The 12,126-nt window shown below is 38.9% G+C and overlaps 2 protein-coding genes across 2 annotated transcripts; one reads left to right on the forward strand and one right to left on the reverse strand.

Moving 5' to 3' along the window:
- Nucleotides 1-359: 359 nt before the first annotated feature.
- Nucleotides 360-5,491, reverse strand: LOC137295648 (mitochondrial ribonuclease P protein 1 homolog). Its single transcript, XM_067827111.1, has 4 exons — nucleotides 5,178-5,491; nucleotides 3,411-3,766; nucleotides 2,411-3,105; nucleotides 360-1,568 (listed from the first exon to the last, which is right to left on the reverse strand). Exons 2-4 carry the CDS (start codon nucleotides 3,726-3,728, stop codon nucleotides 1,442-1,444), a joined length of 1,140 nt encoding a protein of 379 aa, XP_067683212.1. The 5' UTR covers nucleotides 3,729-3,766; nucleotides 5,178-5,491; the 3' UTR covers nucleotides 360-1,441.
- On the forward strand, nucleotides 5,064-10,553 carry LOC137295649 (thioredoxin-like protein 4B). The gene is made up of 3 exons (XM_067827112.1): nucleotides 5,064-5,721; nucleotides 8,368-8,519; nucleotides 8,955-10,553. Exons 1-3 carry the CDS (start codon nucleotides 5,590-5,592, stop codon nucleotides 9,118-9,120), a joined length of 450 nt encoding a protein of 149 aa, XP_067683213.1. The 5' UTR covers nucleotides 5,064-5,589; the 3' UTR covers nucleotides 9,121-10,553.
- The last annotated feature ends 1,573 nt before the right edge of the window (nucleotides 10,554-12,126 follow it).

Here is a 12,126-nt window from a genome sequence, read left to right on the forward strand (position 1 = left end):
ATGGCCTTATTGTTTGACCATCATTTGGTGATTTTACTTTTATGCCACACTCGGCAATATTCCAGCTGTATGACGATGATCTGTAAATAATTGCGTCTGGACCGGACAGTCCAGCGATCAACAGCATGAGCATCAATCTGAGCAATTGAGAACTGATGACTTGTCAAATAAGTCAGCAAGCCTGGCCACCTGCTCCATTAGACACCTATTACGACAAGCATGGGTCACTGAAGATCACTTCTAACCTGGATCTTCATGGGTATTTACGCGTTAATGTGACCACTGACTGAAGCTGTTGGTGCTTCGGAGCCCGATGTGGAAGTGGTCCCTCATGCACACATAGATGAAGACAGAAGGGATATCCTTGTATTGTTTATTACTCTTTGACTAACACACACTCTTAAACAAAGAGGAACTCTTTAATTCTTCAATTACAAGAAACCACAATCATGGTGGTAGACACAAGCCATTGTGTCACATCTTTGTTAATATAGGGATAGGGATGAATACATGTAGCCCCTTGAACAGGAATTGTAGCTAAGCAGATAATCCAGGGACACAAGATTTAAAGATGAAGGAACTTTGTAAATACTTTAAGTTATGATGTTCAAGACAACAAAACTATTATGAATAAGGAAAGCATTTGAAGGGACCCAACATCAGACAACAAAAAAGCCACTGGCCCATGGCTAGTTAAAATCCAGTTGAGCCAGTATGTCCCACCCAGTCACATCACTGGCCTAACTTGCCCGTGAATTTTCACGGCATCATTTTGTAAACATAACCTCTTCGTTAGTTTTTACATTCAAATTTGGGGATAGTGAATTATTCTGTGGGTTAGTAACTATCACTAGTATCATGCACAGCTAGCCTGAGTGGCTAGTAAAATTTGGAAATTTTCGCATACTGAACATTTACTTTGAGAAGACTGTCAGTCAAATACATCAAAGTTTAACACAACAGTGTTTGAATGTATTTGATACTTTTACCCCAAAGCACAATGCATTAGTCATCAGGAGTTTCCTCAAAGTGCGGTCTGACAGGTATGTATGGGCACATACATGCATTTGTATATTTAACAGCACTCATGCAAAGTCTTACAAGAACAGTTGGCTCACAAGGACAGTTACTTAGATATATTTAATGTCTTGAACACATGATATAAAAGGTGGTTAAAATATGAAGCAATGGTATTCATGACTGAACATAACACATAAAAGACTTTTACAACATACTTGATTTAGAATCTAACCCTGTATAGTGCCTTGTGTTTTTGTTTCACAAAGCCAAATCCACATTTACTTATATAACTCTCTTTTTATCTCAACCACCCATAACTCTCAACACAGTGTCATCTATTTACAAAGGCTAACATTATTGAGGTCAAGTGTCTCTTTGCCATTGTGTAACCTAGCAGGTGTGCTTGCTCTTTCTGCACCTCTCAGAATCTGACAACTTTTCGTGATGGTACATGTTGAAGTGCAGTTTTCCAACAGTTGCTGTGTTTGAGTGTCACCAGAATCTTGATCACTTGATCAATTGTCAGTCTCTTTCCTCCTTTCTCCCAGCTGAAATCAGAACAAAGTAATATTCAGATTGGGCTTGGACAACATGGATCTTAAAAGGGAGAAAAGTCAAATATATACAAATGTGAGCTTCAGTGAAAAGTACTATGATCCTGTTAGTAACAGTATTTACCTTAATTGCAGTTTTTAGTGTTACAAGTACCTCTGTTTCAGGGTATGTTGACACAATCAGCCTCACCACACACAATATCCATAGTAGCCACACTTATTAATTTGTTAGATCCTAGATCCTATGACAAGCATGGTGTCCAGGGCATGAAAGGTGAGTGAGTTTAGTTTTATGTCACACTCAGCAATATTCCATCTATGTGGTGGCAATCTGTAAACAATTGAGTCTGCACCAGACAATCCAATGATCAACAGCATAAGCATCAATCTATGCAATCGGGATACGATAACATGAGTCAACTAAGTCAGCAAGCATGACCACCCAATCCCATAAGTCGCCTCTTACGATTTTCACCAAGAATATCCACTAATTTAGCTAAGGCCAAGCCAGTTTTATTTCTTGTTTTACAGATCCACCTGCCATATTTTTTTTAAAGAATAAGAAAAATCATACAAATAAATTTTCCCCTCTCAAAAAAAAAAAAGCCAGCAATGTAAACTTACTATAAAATTTTATCAAATTGTTTCTTTTGCCCCATATACACTTCATAACTTGCAAAACATAAAATACTTTAGTATTTAGAAGGAATATTACTTTGGTTGGTGATTTTATTTTATTTTTTTTTCATTCCTGCCTTTAGGTTTATTGAGGACAAAAATTCATAAAACAAGAAATGAAATCGGTGTTGCCTAAAGAAGAAAATAAAAACACTTACATCAGGTAGTTGTCTAGAGGAAACTTTGCAGTCCTAATACGCTGTTCTTTTGCTTTGGCAAAAGTTAGTGGTTTTGTAATGGCCTTGTCAATGAGACCCCCGACAATGTAGATGTCATCATAACTAAATTTGGGTAAGACATTGTCCGTATGTGGAGTGAGATACACAAGCTTCTCTTTTGGATACAGATCTAGATAATCCTTCTCAGTCACAGTGAACATCATTTTGTCAAGTGAAAAACCACATCTTTTTGACATATACTGAATGGTTCTATTCGAGGAAGAAACATTTGCAAATATCATATGAAAAGGTTCTGAGTCCTCAGAGTTAAACCTGTGACCCATGAAAAGTTGGTTTGCTAAATGTGAAGAATCCATGTCTCGCATATGGTCATCAAAGTCGAGATCTATGACAACATCGGGTCCAAATATCATTGAATGTGCCACATTATTGTTACGATAGAGTTTTGCTGGGTTGTTATACATTGGGAAAATAATATTTGATTTCTTCTCTCTTCCTGCTTCAGGTTCTGGAGTCTGCTCTGCTTTCAAAAGAGCCCGCTTGGCCTTTTTCATTATTGCAGATTTCCTTTTCCTCTCCGTTTTCACAAGGTAACGATACAGACGTCTCCTCGAGCTTTGTGACGGTAAATTTAGTAATTCTAGCCAGTCTGATGGTACGATATTCTCTGGTACCTGTAACAATATTAAGGAAATTTCAGATGTAAATAATCATCATGAAAGAACAGAAACCAAGATATAGAAGTTGAGGTTTGCAGTTGAAACCAATAAACAAAATCACCACTACTTTTGTGAAGCAAATAAGAACACTGACAACCTACTCAGTACTACTAATTCTTTGTTTCAATTACTGTTATATTAATTGTGAGGTATGTTATGCATTCTATGGAACCAATTGTTGTTGTTTTTTTCGCCCTGAATTGTCATGAGTATTCTCAGATATGAAAGAGAAAAGGTTGTAAAAGTGGTTGATGACATACATCTACACGTGATTGCTGGAGTACATCATATTCAAGCTTAATCAAATCAAGCTTCTTTTGTCTAGCTGGGTCGAGATTGGCAAGAACTTTCTCAGCAGTTGCATCTTTCTCTTCCTTTGTCATATGTATGTCATCATGTTGCAGCCTTGATGACTGACACAACGCAGGCTTTGGCAACTTCAGTCTCTGGTTCCTGCTCGGACAAACCATTGTCCATACATGCCTTGAGAGAAGACTACCATTCTGCATGGGTCTTTCTACTGATGTCGTGATTAACCCTTGTACCCAACAATGCGTCCGTGACAACTGTCTCAGCATGGTGGAGAAAAAATCAGTTTATAGTTGTTGTTTGCTTCCTATTAATGAAAATAGAGAGTGCAATTAGAGGGTAAATATCAGTTTCATGTTGATGGTGAGAGTACATATTATGACACAGTACATTACATTGGCAACTTCCATAAGTTAAAAGGGAAACTGCTTGCAAACAAAGATAAGTTGGACCGTTGCAAAGAATGTGGCATTGCAAGACAGTTGTGTTTGTGAAAGGTAGAACAGATGTAGGTCAGTGCACATGCAGTGCATAATGATGAAATTGATTCTGTGCGTAGCTGCACCTGCTCATAAGACTCTTCCACTTGACCCATCGCACTACTTTTGATGGCGGTCAACCTCAGGGGCCCTTTTGCTCAGAATGGCAAGTGCTAGTGGGAGGCACACATACATTGTAACACAGGTCAGTTATCAGATCAGTGCTCAACTTATCCTTGTTGGCCAGTAGGCACATGCAAATCAGGACAAAGTATTACAAAGGTTGTTTTAAACCACAGTATATGATCAATTTTGTAGTCAAAAGGGCTGAGGCTAATGGTCAAATGGGCCAAAGATGATAAGTCAAAACGTCCGAAAACAGGACCGAAAAATAAAAAAAATATTAAATTACATAGTAAATTGCAAAAATAGTGTTTAGTTTGGGACATTCAAAATATTTAAAAGTCCCTTCTACCAACTGCTCTCTACACATGGATATGACTGAAGACCAGTCTGCAGATGAAGATAATGCCTCTCTGCATCATAAAGAAACCAGCCTTCTGCCATGCTAAGCCCACCTCCTCCATGATGGAAAACTCACAAGATTTCTGAAGAAATCAGCATCTGCTGACCAAACTCAGATCTTTGCGGCTTGACGGATGCACAGAGAGGGGGAGATCAGTCCAAAATGCAATCCTGACAATGTGTTCCAAAGTGTATGCCCCTGCTTTGTTTGAATGAACTTGTGTGACTTATGCGCAAATGTAAACTTGTGTAAATATTGAACGAATGTGACCTGAATGTGAACTTGTAAATTAATGGATGAACATGTAACTTATGAATGAATGTGCGTAAATTATAAACGAATGTGAACTTGTGTAATTATTAAACGAATGTGAACTTGTGCAAATAATGAATGAATGTGAGTAAGTTTTGAACGAATGTGACCTTTTATTAATGATATGATGTTTTTGTGTTTCAATGCTATGTGTGTCAATAAATAATGTGCTATCCCTTTTCCCTGTTGGGCCCTTTTGACTTTCACCTCGGCCTTTTAAACTTTTTGTCACGGCCTTTTTGACATTTTCTATCGTTCATTTTGACTTCGTAATTCTCGGCCTTTTCGGCCCTCTTGACCCTTAGTTTGTTAGGGCCTAGGCCTCATTGAAATCACTACTGTGCTGTCAGATCACTCGGGGTGTTGCCTGGTTTTCAAAATTTACCGATTCACATAGTTACCTTGAAAAGGTTAGGCTTTCTTTACATTTCTAAGGCAACAACAGTATTTCTTAATCTCCCCTTTTTCTTGTCCTGTGCGTGGACCTTATGCCACAGTTTTCGCTCAGACCATGCGGTTCTCTAGTGACTCTACTTCATTGACAATGGCAACTTGGTAAAGTCAGTACTTTTTGGGTTACGTCAATTCAAAAATATCTGGTCATTTTAAATATATGTATCTAATTTTTATTTCGGCTTACAATATGAATAATCGATACATTTCGTGGTGCTAGAAAATTGTTTATGCTGTATGGGTCCGGAGCTGAGGTCAAGGCCGTTTCAAAACTGGTTCCATTGTTTTATTTGCGTTTGAGGACGGGTGCCCAGCCACTAACAGTGAACATCGCAACGTTGATCATACAGTGTCGTGAGGATGAGCTTTCTTCTTCCTAAACTCAGTACGAAAAAACAGGTCGACCATACCATAAAGACCACAGAGGATCTAGTTTTGGTTTTACGATTTGGGAGAGATGATGATCATGGCTGTCTGCAGATGGATGATATCGTAAGCAGTTTATCGTAAATAAACACAGAGATTATCTCAGACGGAAGGGTTCATTACCAGAACTACAGATATGTTCATCGTATACAGAAACGTACACTAGCCAAAATTTGAATTCAGAAACGTACCCTTCGACGGGCCCATTCTGCACTGTGTCATTTTCTTGATTGGAGCTTCATTAGACCTCATATACCGTGCCGTACCATGTTTTTTGGGGAACCATGTTTTCAGGGTATAGTCTGGTTCATAATTATTGAGAATTTTTCTTCTTACTTTGAGCTATCCTAACACCTCAACTGATTCACTGATACTTAAAACTAAGTAATGGTATAAGGGAGGTAACTCATCTTGGCCTACTGAGTATAGTACAATTAGAGTTACCTCCCCTGAATTTGTAGCGGACGTCATTTTCCTCAGCACTGTCAACAATGTCTGCTGAAGATAAAAGAAGGTTGATTTTTGAGTTGTGTAATCAAGGAATTGATGATGTAAATACATTGGCAAAGAGAACAGGAACTCCTCTTTCTACTGTGTATAGGATTAGGAAGAATTTTAAAGAGGGAAAGGATTTTGGGCACCAGAAAGGAGCAGGGAGACCCAGAAAATTGGACTTCTCAGATCGCGTCCGGCTGGGAATTTTAGCGTCTAAAAAGCAAAGGGCAAGCATCTCCAACATCAGGTATGAAATGATAGAAAGGGGATCAACAGTTGTATCAAAATCTACAGTTAGAAGAAATTTGATTGATCTTGGATGGGAGAAAAAGACTGGAATTCCTTCTCCTCTCATGAAACAAGAACATAAAGACAGGCGTGTTGAGTGGTGTTTGGCACATGAAAACTTTGAATGGGAAAATGTGATTTTTACTGATGAAAGCTCAATATCGGTATATCCCAATAATGTGAAAATATGGACAAAGTCTGCGTCAGCACCGTTGTATCGACGACCTAAATACAGCCCAAAGTTTCATGTATGGGGAGGGATATCCTTATTAGGAACGACCCCGCTGTGTGTGTTTGAGGGAAATCTGACAAGTCAACGCTACACTAACATATTAGATCATTTTCTCCTTCCAAGTGCACATGTGTTTTATGGAAATGACTGGATTTTGCAGCAAGATAATGATCCTAAACACACCGCAAAACATGCCAAGCAGTGGTTTCAGGAGAAAAATGTGACTGCATTACCATTTCCTGCATATAGTCCTGACTTAAATCCCATTGAGAACATTTGGGGGATGATGAAGGAATGTGTGAATCAAAAGGGGTTGACAAAAATTGTAGACATGAAGAGAGAAGTGGTCCGATACTGGGACAGCATAACTCACGAGACACTAACCTCTCTGATAGGAAGTATGCCTACCCGTCTTAGACTGTGCCGTGAAGCTCAAGGAGACTTGATAAAATATTAAATTGTTACCTACACAACATGAAAAGGTCAGTTCACGTTCACAATACATTCAATTTTATCTGATTTGTTCTCGTTTAATAATATGAAATGCTTTAGCTATTCTCAATAATTTTGAACCATACTGTATTTCTTTCCCCCATAATTTCTTGCGTACATCGAGATGACAGCGCCACCTGTAAACACTGTCTCGTGTGCAGAAGATATCTAGTTGTAGTAGATAAATGTGATTGCGTTGTGCAAGAAGCGAACGCACACAGTAGCAAACATTTCGCGATGCACAATGCATCTCTCGAAAAGTTGAATGGGAAGAACTAGCGATTTGGTTAAGTGTTGTAGAATATGAACTCATCTACCATGTAGGGTACCGGATGCGTGGTATCACAAGTCCTGTGAGTCCACCCATGACAGCCATCACACTCAACTGTATGCTGTTTTTTCCCGGACGATCTTCGATCTTCGAAAACTTCATGCGCTTAACAGCCATGTTTGAGGGATATCCAGTAAAGTTCTTTCCAGCATTATATAATTAAGTATCATGACAAGGGTTGATTTAATTGGCATGTGTCAACTACTTATTGTCATCTTACCAAAACGCTACCCTATCAGAAAGAAGCAATAAGGAAAGTTTTTCAAGAACAATACTCATTAATCTGAAAAGAAAATAATGTATGGCCATTTTAACTTTTTCTGTGGCCATTTTGACTTTTTGGTATGGCCATTTTGACTTTTGTGTGTTGTCATTTGGACTGGGATCAGAGTAGCTATTTTTTCATGTTGACATTTTGACTTGTTCGCCATGGTAAGACTTTATCCACCCATATCCCCCCTAAACTCTAACAGTGGAGAAAACTTTCTTTGAGTGGCATTTTTACAAGTTGGATATGACTTTCAGTATGTTAAAATACAACTGAAGAAACAGTTGAAGACTCACAGTTATGAGTTGAGTGAGTGAATTGAGTTTTACGCTGCTTTTAGCAGTATTTCAGCAATATTACTGCGGGTATCAAATGAGGAATATATATTAAGGTGATATGATTTGACTAGAATGAAACTGAATGGAGATACAGGCGGAAGTCTTTCTGATGAAGCTTGATATATGAAGCTGAATTTTACATATACCTTAATAGACTCTTGTAACTTGTGTATTCGGTGTGACAAGGATAATAAACACAGTAGCTGCAATCTTTGTGGCTACTGTCCCCAACTATACCTATGTAATAATATTTGTGTATTACAAATAGCTGTCCAAGGCCGCCCCTGAACTGGCGAAGATGGCAACCATTTGCCTGGTTGATGTGGATGCAGTGCCAGTGTATCGGACCTACTTTGACATCACTCTCATCCCTGCAACAGTCTTTTTCTTCAATGCTCAACACATGAAAGTAGACTGGGGGTGAGGCCTATGTCAAGTTTTGAGTAGAAAATATTCATTGTCTCAAATGTCAAATGCAGTGAAAGTGGATGCATTTGTAATTGTTTGGTGGTCTCATTATTGTGGTGTTAAAATCATAACTATAAATATTAGTCATACTTCCAAGCATCATGGTGTCTTTTAGAACCTTTCCAATATTTGTTATTTACCAAAACAAAATCAGATCTGAACAGCCACAAACGTTTTTATTTCTTCAGATATTTCTGTTTCCAAAGATAAACTACAGGCAATTAATGTGTACATATCACTAAGGTAGTTTTAGTTGTTTTGGTGGTGTCAAAACAGTTTTCACTCATTTAGTGTGCTACCATTAGCTGGTAATGCATGCATTTCTGATTGATATAGAACAATCATCATAAGATGTAAATCTGATTTATTTTTGTTTTATTTTGCTAGGAGTCCAGACAACACCAAGTTCATTGGCAGTTTTAAGAAGAAACAACATTTTATAGACGTTGTTGAGACAGTGTTCCGAGGAGCCATGAAAGGCAAAGTGATGGTCCGGAGTCCTCTTGATCCAAGCGAAATCCCTAAATATGATCTCATTTACAAGGACATATGATATGTGGATTTGTGGAGATGGCAAGGCTAGTTCTAACAGGATGGGATACCTTCCACCTTTTGGTCAGGTCAGATGGCAGCCGTAACCACAGTAACCTCCATGTGCAAGAGAACATGGCATGATGTCAATGTGAGGACTGGATTGATGAGGCAGACTTATGGTTAAAGTGGTCGCCCATCATGCCGAAGACCCGGGTTCAGTTCCACACCCAGACTCAGTGTGTGAAGCTGATTTCAGGTGTTCCCTTTGTGATATTGCTGAAAGCACCATAAAACCAATTCAGTCACTCATATGAGGATAATTGTGAATATTGATAGACATATGTTAATGCATAATGCATACAATGTGTATTGACCAAGTGAGGAGTCTATAGAAGAATTGGTCCACATCGCCTGTTGTGTGTTGAAGGTGATCAAAAGAAGCAATAAGTGGTTGTGGTTATCATATGATGTGTGACCTGGGTGTGATATGTTGCTCATGCTATCAGTCTCTGCTCTACCTGGTGTGGACTCCTTACATTACACTGCATTGTGACAGAGCTTAACTATTTCTGACTGTGGCATATAAAACAATGCATCTGTGAAAGTCAGAACAGAACTGGCTGCTGGGTCCATGTATTTTATCAATACTGAAGACAGTAGATCCCAACTTCCTTGGCTGCATCTGTACACAACCACAAGGGACTGAAATCAAAGGGTCTGCTTTTGGCATGAGATAAAATGATGAAAGGACCAACTGGGGAATTTTGAAGTAATTAATTCTGTCCTGTTACTATTCCTTGATGAATTTGTAGAAAATGAAAGAGATCTTAAGCAAAAGCCTCAAGTACAGCTAAGAAAATACAAGAAAAGTTTTGCCTTCTTAATCAGGAATGTTTACAAAGTTTTCTGAGCTCAGGCGGAATTTGCCGATTATAATGTGAGCAAAGATGTGTAACTGATAGCTACTTTACACATGTAATAACCAGGGGCGGATACAGCTTTTTGAGAAATGGGGAGTGGACACTATTGGAAATCCGGGAGTGCAAACTTCAATTTCACCTGAGTTTCAACAGTCATTTACCAAAATTTCAGGACAAAGGGAGGGGTGCGCACCCCACTGTGGCTCCGCCTGTAACAGTAATTTTGTCCGAGGCAGAGGTATTTGAAATTTTTTTCGATTGTGTCAGTTTTCAAAAGGACTTCTGTCTGTATCATTAACAAATGTACTAAGACTCTTTGGGTTGCATTTTGGATTACAATCTGTTATTGTTCCATAGATCTGATTCCTAACCTAAGAAACAGGAGTCCCAAAGTGAGTGAGTGAGTGCGTCAAAATGTAAGGTCACATTGGCAGTATTTTCAGCATATTATGACAAGGAATCACAAAGACAAGTGAGAGGTGCTTCTTGTAATTCTACTGATGAAGAATAAAATGCTCTCTTCCAGTTCCCACAGAGTGGTTTGTCTTTTCAATTTGCATGTGTAGGTGCATAACTCATTTCCACTTTTGTTGCACATTGTAGAATTCTGGATTACTATATCCTAAAAGAATTCATAGACGTCAAGAGGTGAAGCATAGTCAGTGTCAAGTGGAACCGTGAACCTTTGACTGATATACAAACTCTGAACCATGTAATTTCCAAGTAACAGACCTTCTGCCAATGAAGCTGGGTGATGTAAGATTCTAACGGAATCTTATGTGGAAGAAATATTATGTGGCAATAAATTCACTTGACCATTACTCAATCACAACCCACTTCTTTGTATATAAGTATAAAAATACTACACGTTGTACATGCTTTGAGAACCAAATGTCACATAGTATTTTAAAGCAGTAACTGTAATATATCTGACTTTGAAACAGCTCCACATTTCTATTTCATAAGAGGGGGAGGGAGAGGGTGGCGGTGTGGTCCGGCTTGCTGACTTGGTGATCGATACTCATACTGTTGAATTGTCTGGTCTAGGTTTAATAATTTACACAGCACTGCACTGCCACAAAATAGGAATTTTGCTAGTGTGGCAAACAATAAACAAACCAAGTGAATGTTTGGCAAGTTTACCTATAACTCTTTTATTCTGGTGGGATCTTTGATCACACCCATCCTGCCGAAAACATTCAAGTGTTTTCTACAATTTCAATAGTTGTTTTGAGGGTTTTTTTTAAGGTGTTGTCAGTCGACAGCTTTCTTTCTTTTCCTATTCCTCTAAGTTTACTTAGACTGACTTTAATTGGAGCTCCTTTTCCTGGAGCAGGAACACAGGTGTAATACAGTATATGTGCACCGGTGCAATCCGAACGGTCTTCACATGCATTTCCGGCTGGAATAGGTCACCAACCATACGTGTTGATTGTTTGATTGTTAGAACGTAGAGTCAGGGTTTGGGTGAATTGCATGGAATCTTTGGTGTCCTTGGTCATACTGTCAATCACTGGATTGTCTACAGGTGGTGGGATAGCTTAGTGGTTAAACGCCTCACAGTACATGTACTGTGTACTATCTCAGACTTTTTATTTTTTTATTTAATCCTCGCCATGACACGAGGGCCTGTGGATGAAACGCCATCAGCCACTCCCGTCAGTCTATCAGATTCAGTCAGTCGTCGCACATGAGACCTGCATTGCTTGATGGGGGGCACATTATACTCTAACCAGTCGGTACTGGCGTGGTTTGTCTCTACCATGCACATGTTTGTCCGTTTTACCAGTGGTGAGGGTCAAAGACATACATCTCTTTTTCATTTCCTGCTTGTTTTGATAACGTAAACTGACATAAAGAATTACCAACGCAAATGACTTCGACTTCGGTGAAAGATCAAAAGCACTGACAATACTTACAGTACAGATGATAATGTGCACATTTTTGCTTTACGTCACTGCACCATTCTAGTCTGCCCCCTTGTAATTGAACATTTTGCATTACGTCACAGTGTAACTGACGTCACGATGTCATCAACTGCCTCCTACAGTAACTACTCCATTGCATTCCGTTTCTTGGTTTTCAGTTGTGTAATCGGCATGTAC

The sequence above is a fragment of the Haliotis asinina genome, chromosome 9 (assembly GCF_037392515.1).
Source record: "Haliotis asinina isolate JCU_RB_2024 chromosome 9, JCU_Hal_asi_v2, whole genome shotgun sequence".
Taxonomy (NCBI): Eukaryota; Metazoa; Mollusca; class Gastropoda; order Lepetellida; family Haliotidae; genus Haliotis; species Haliotis asinina.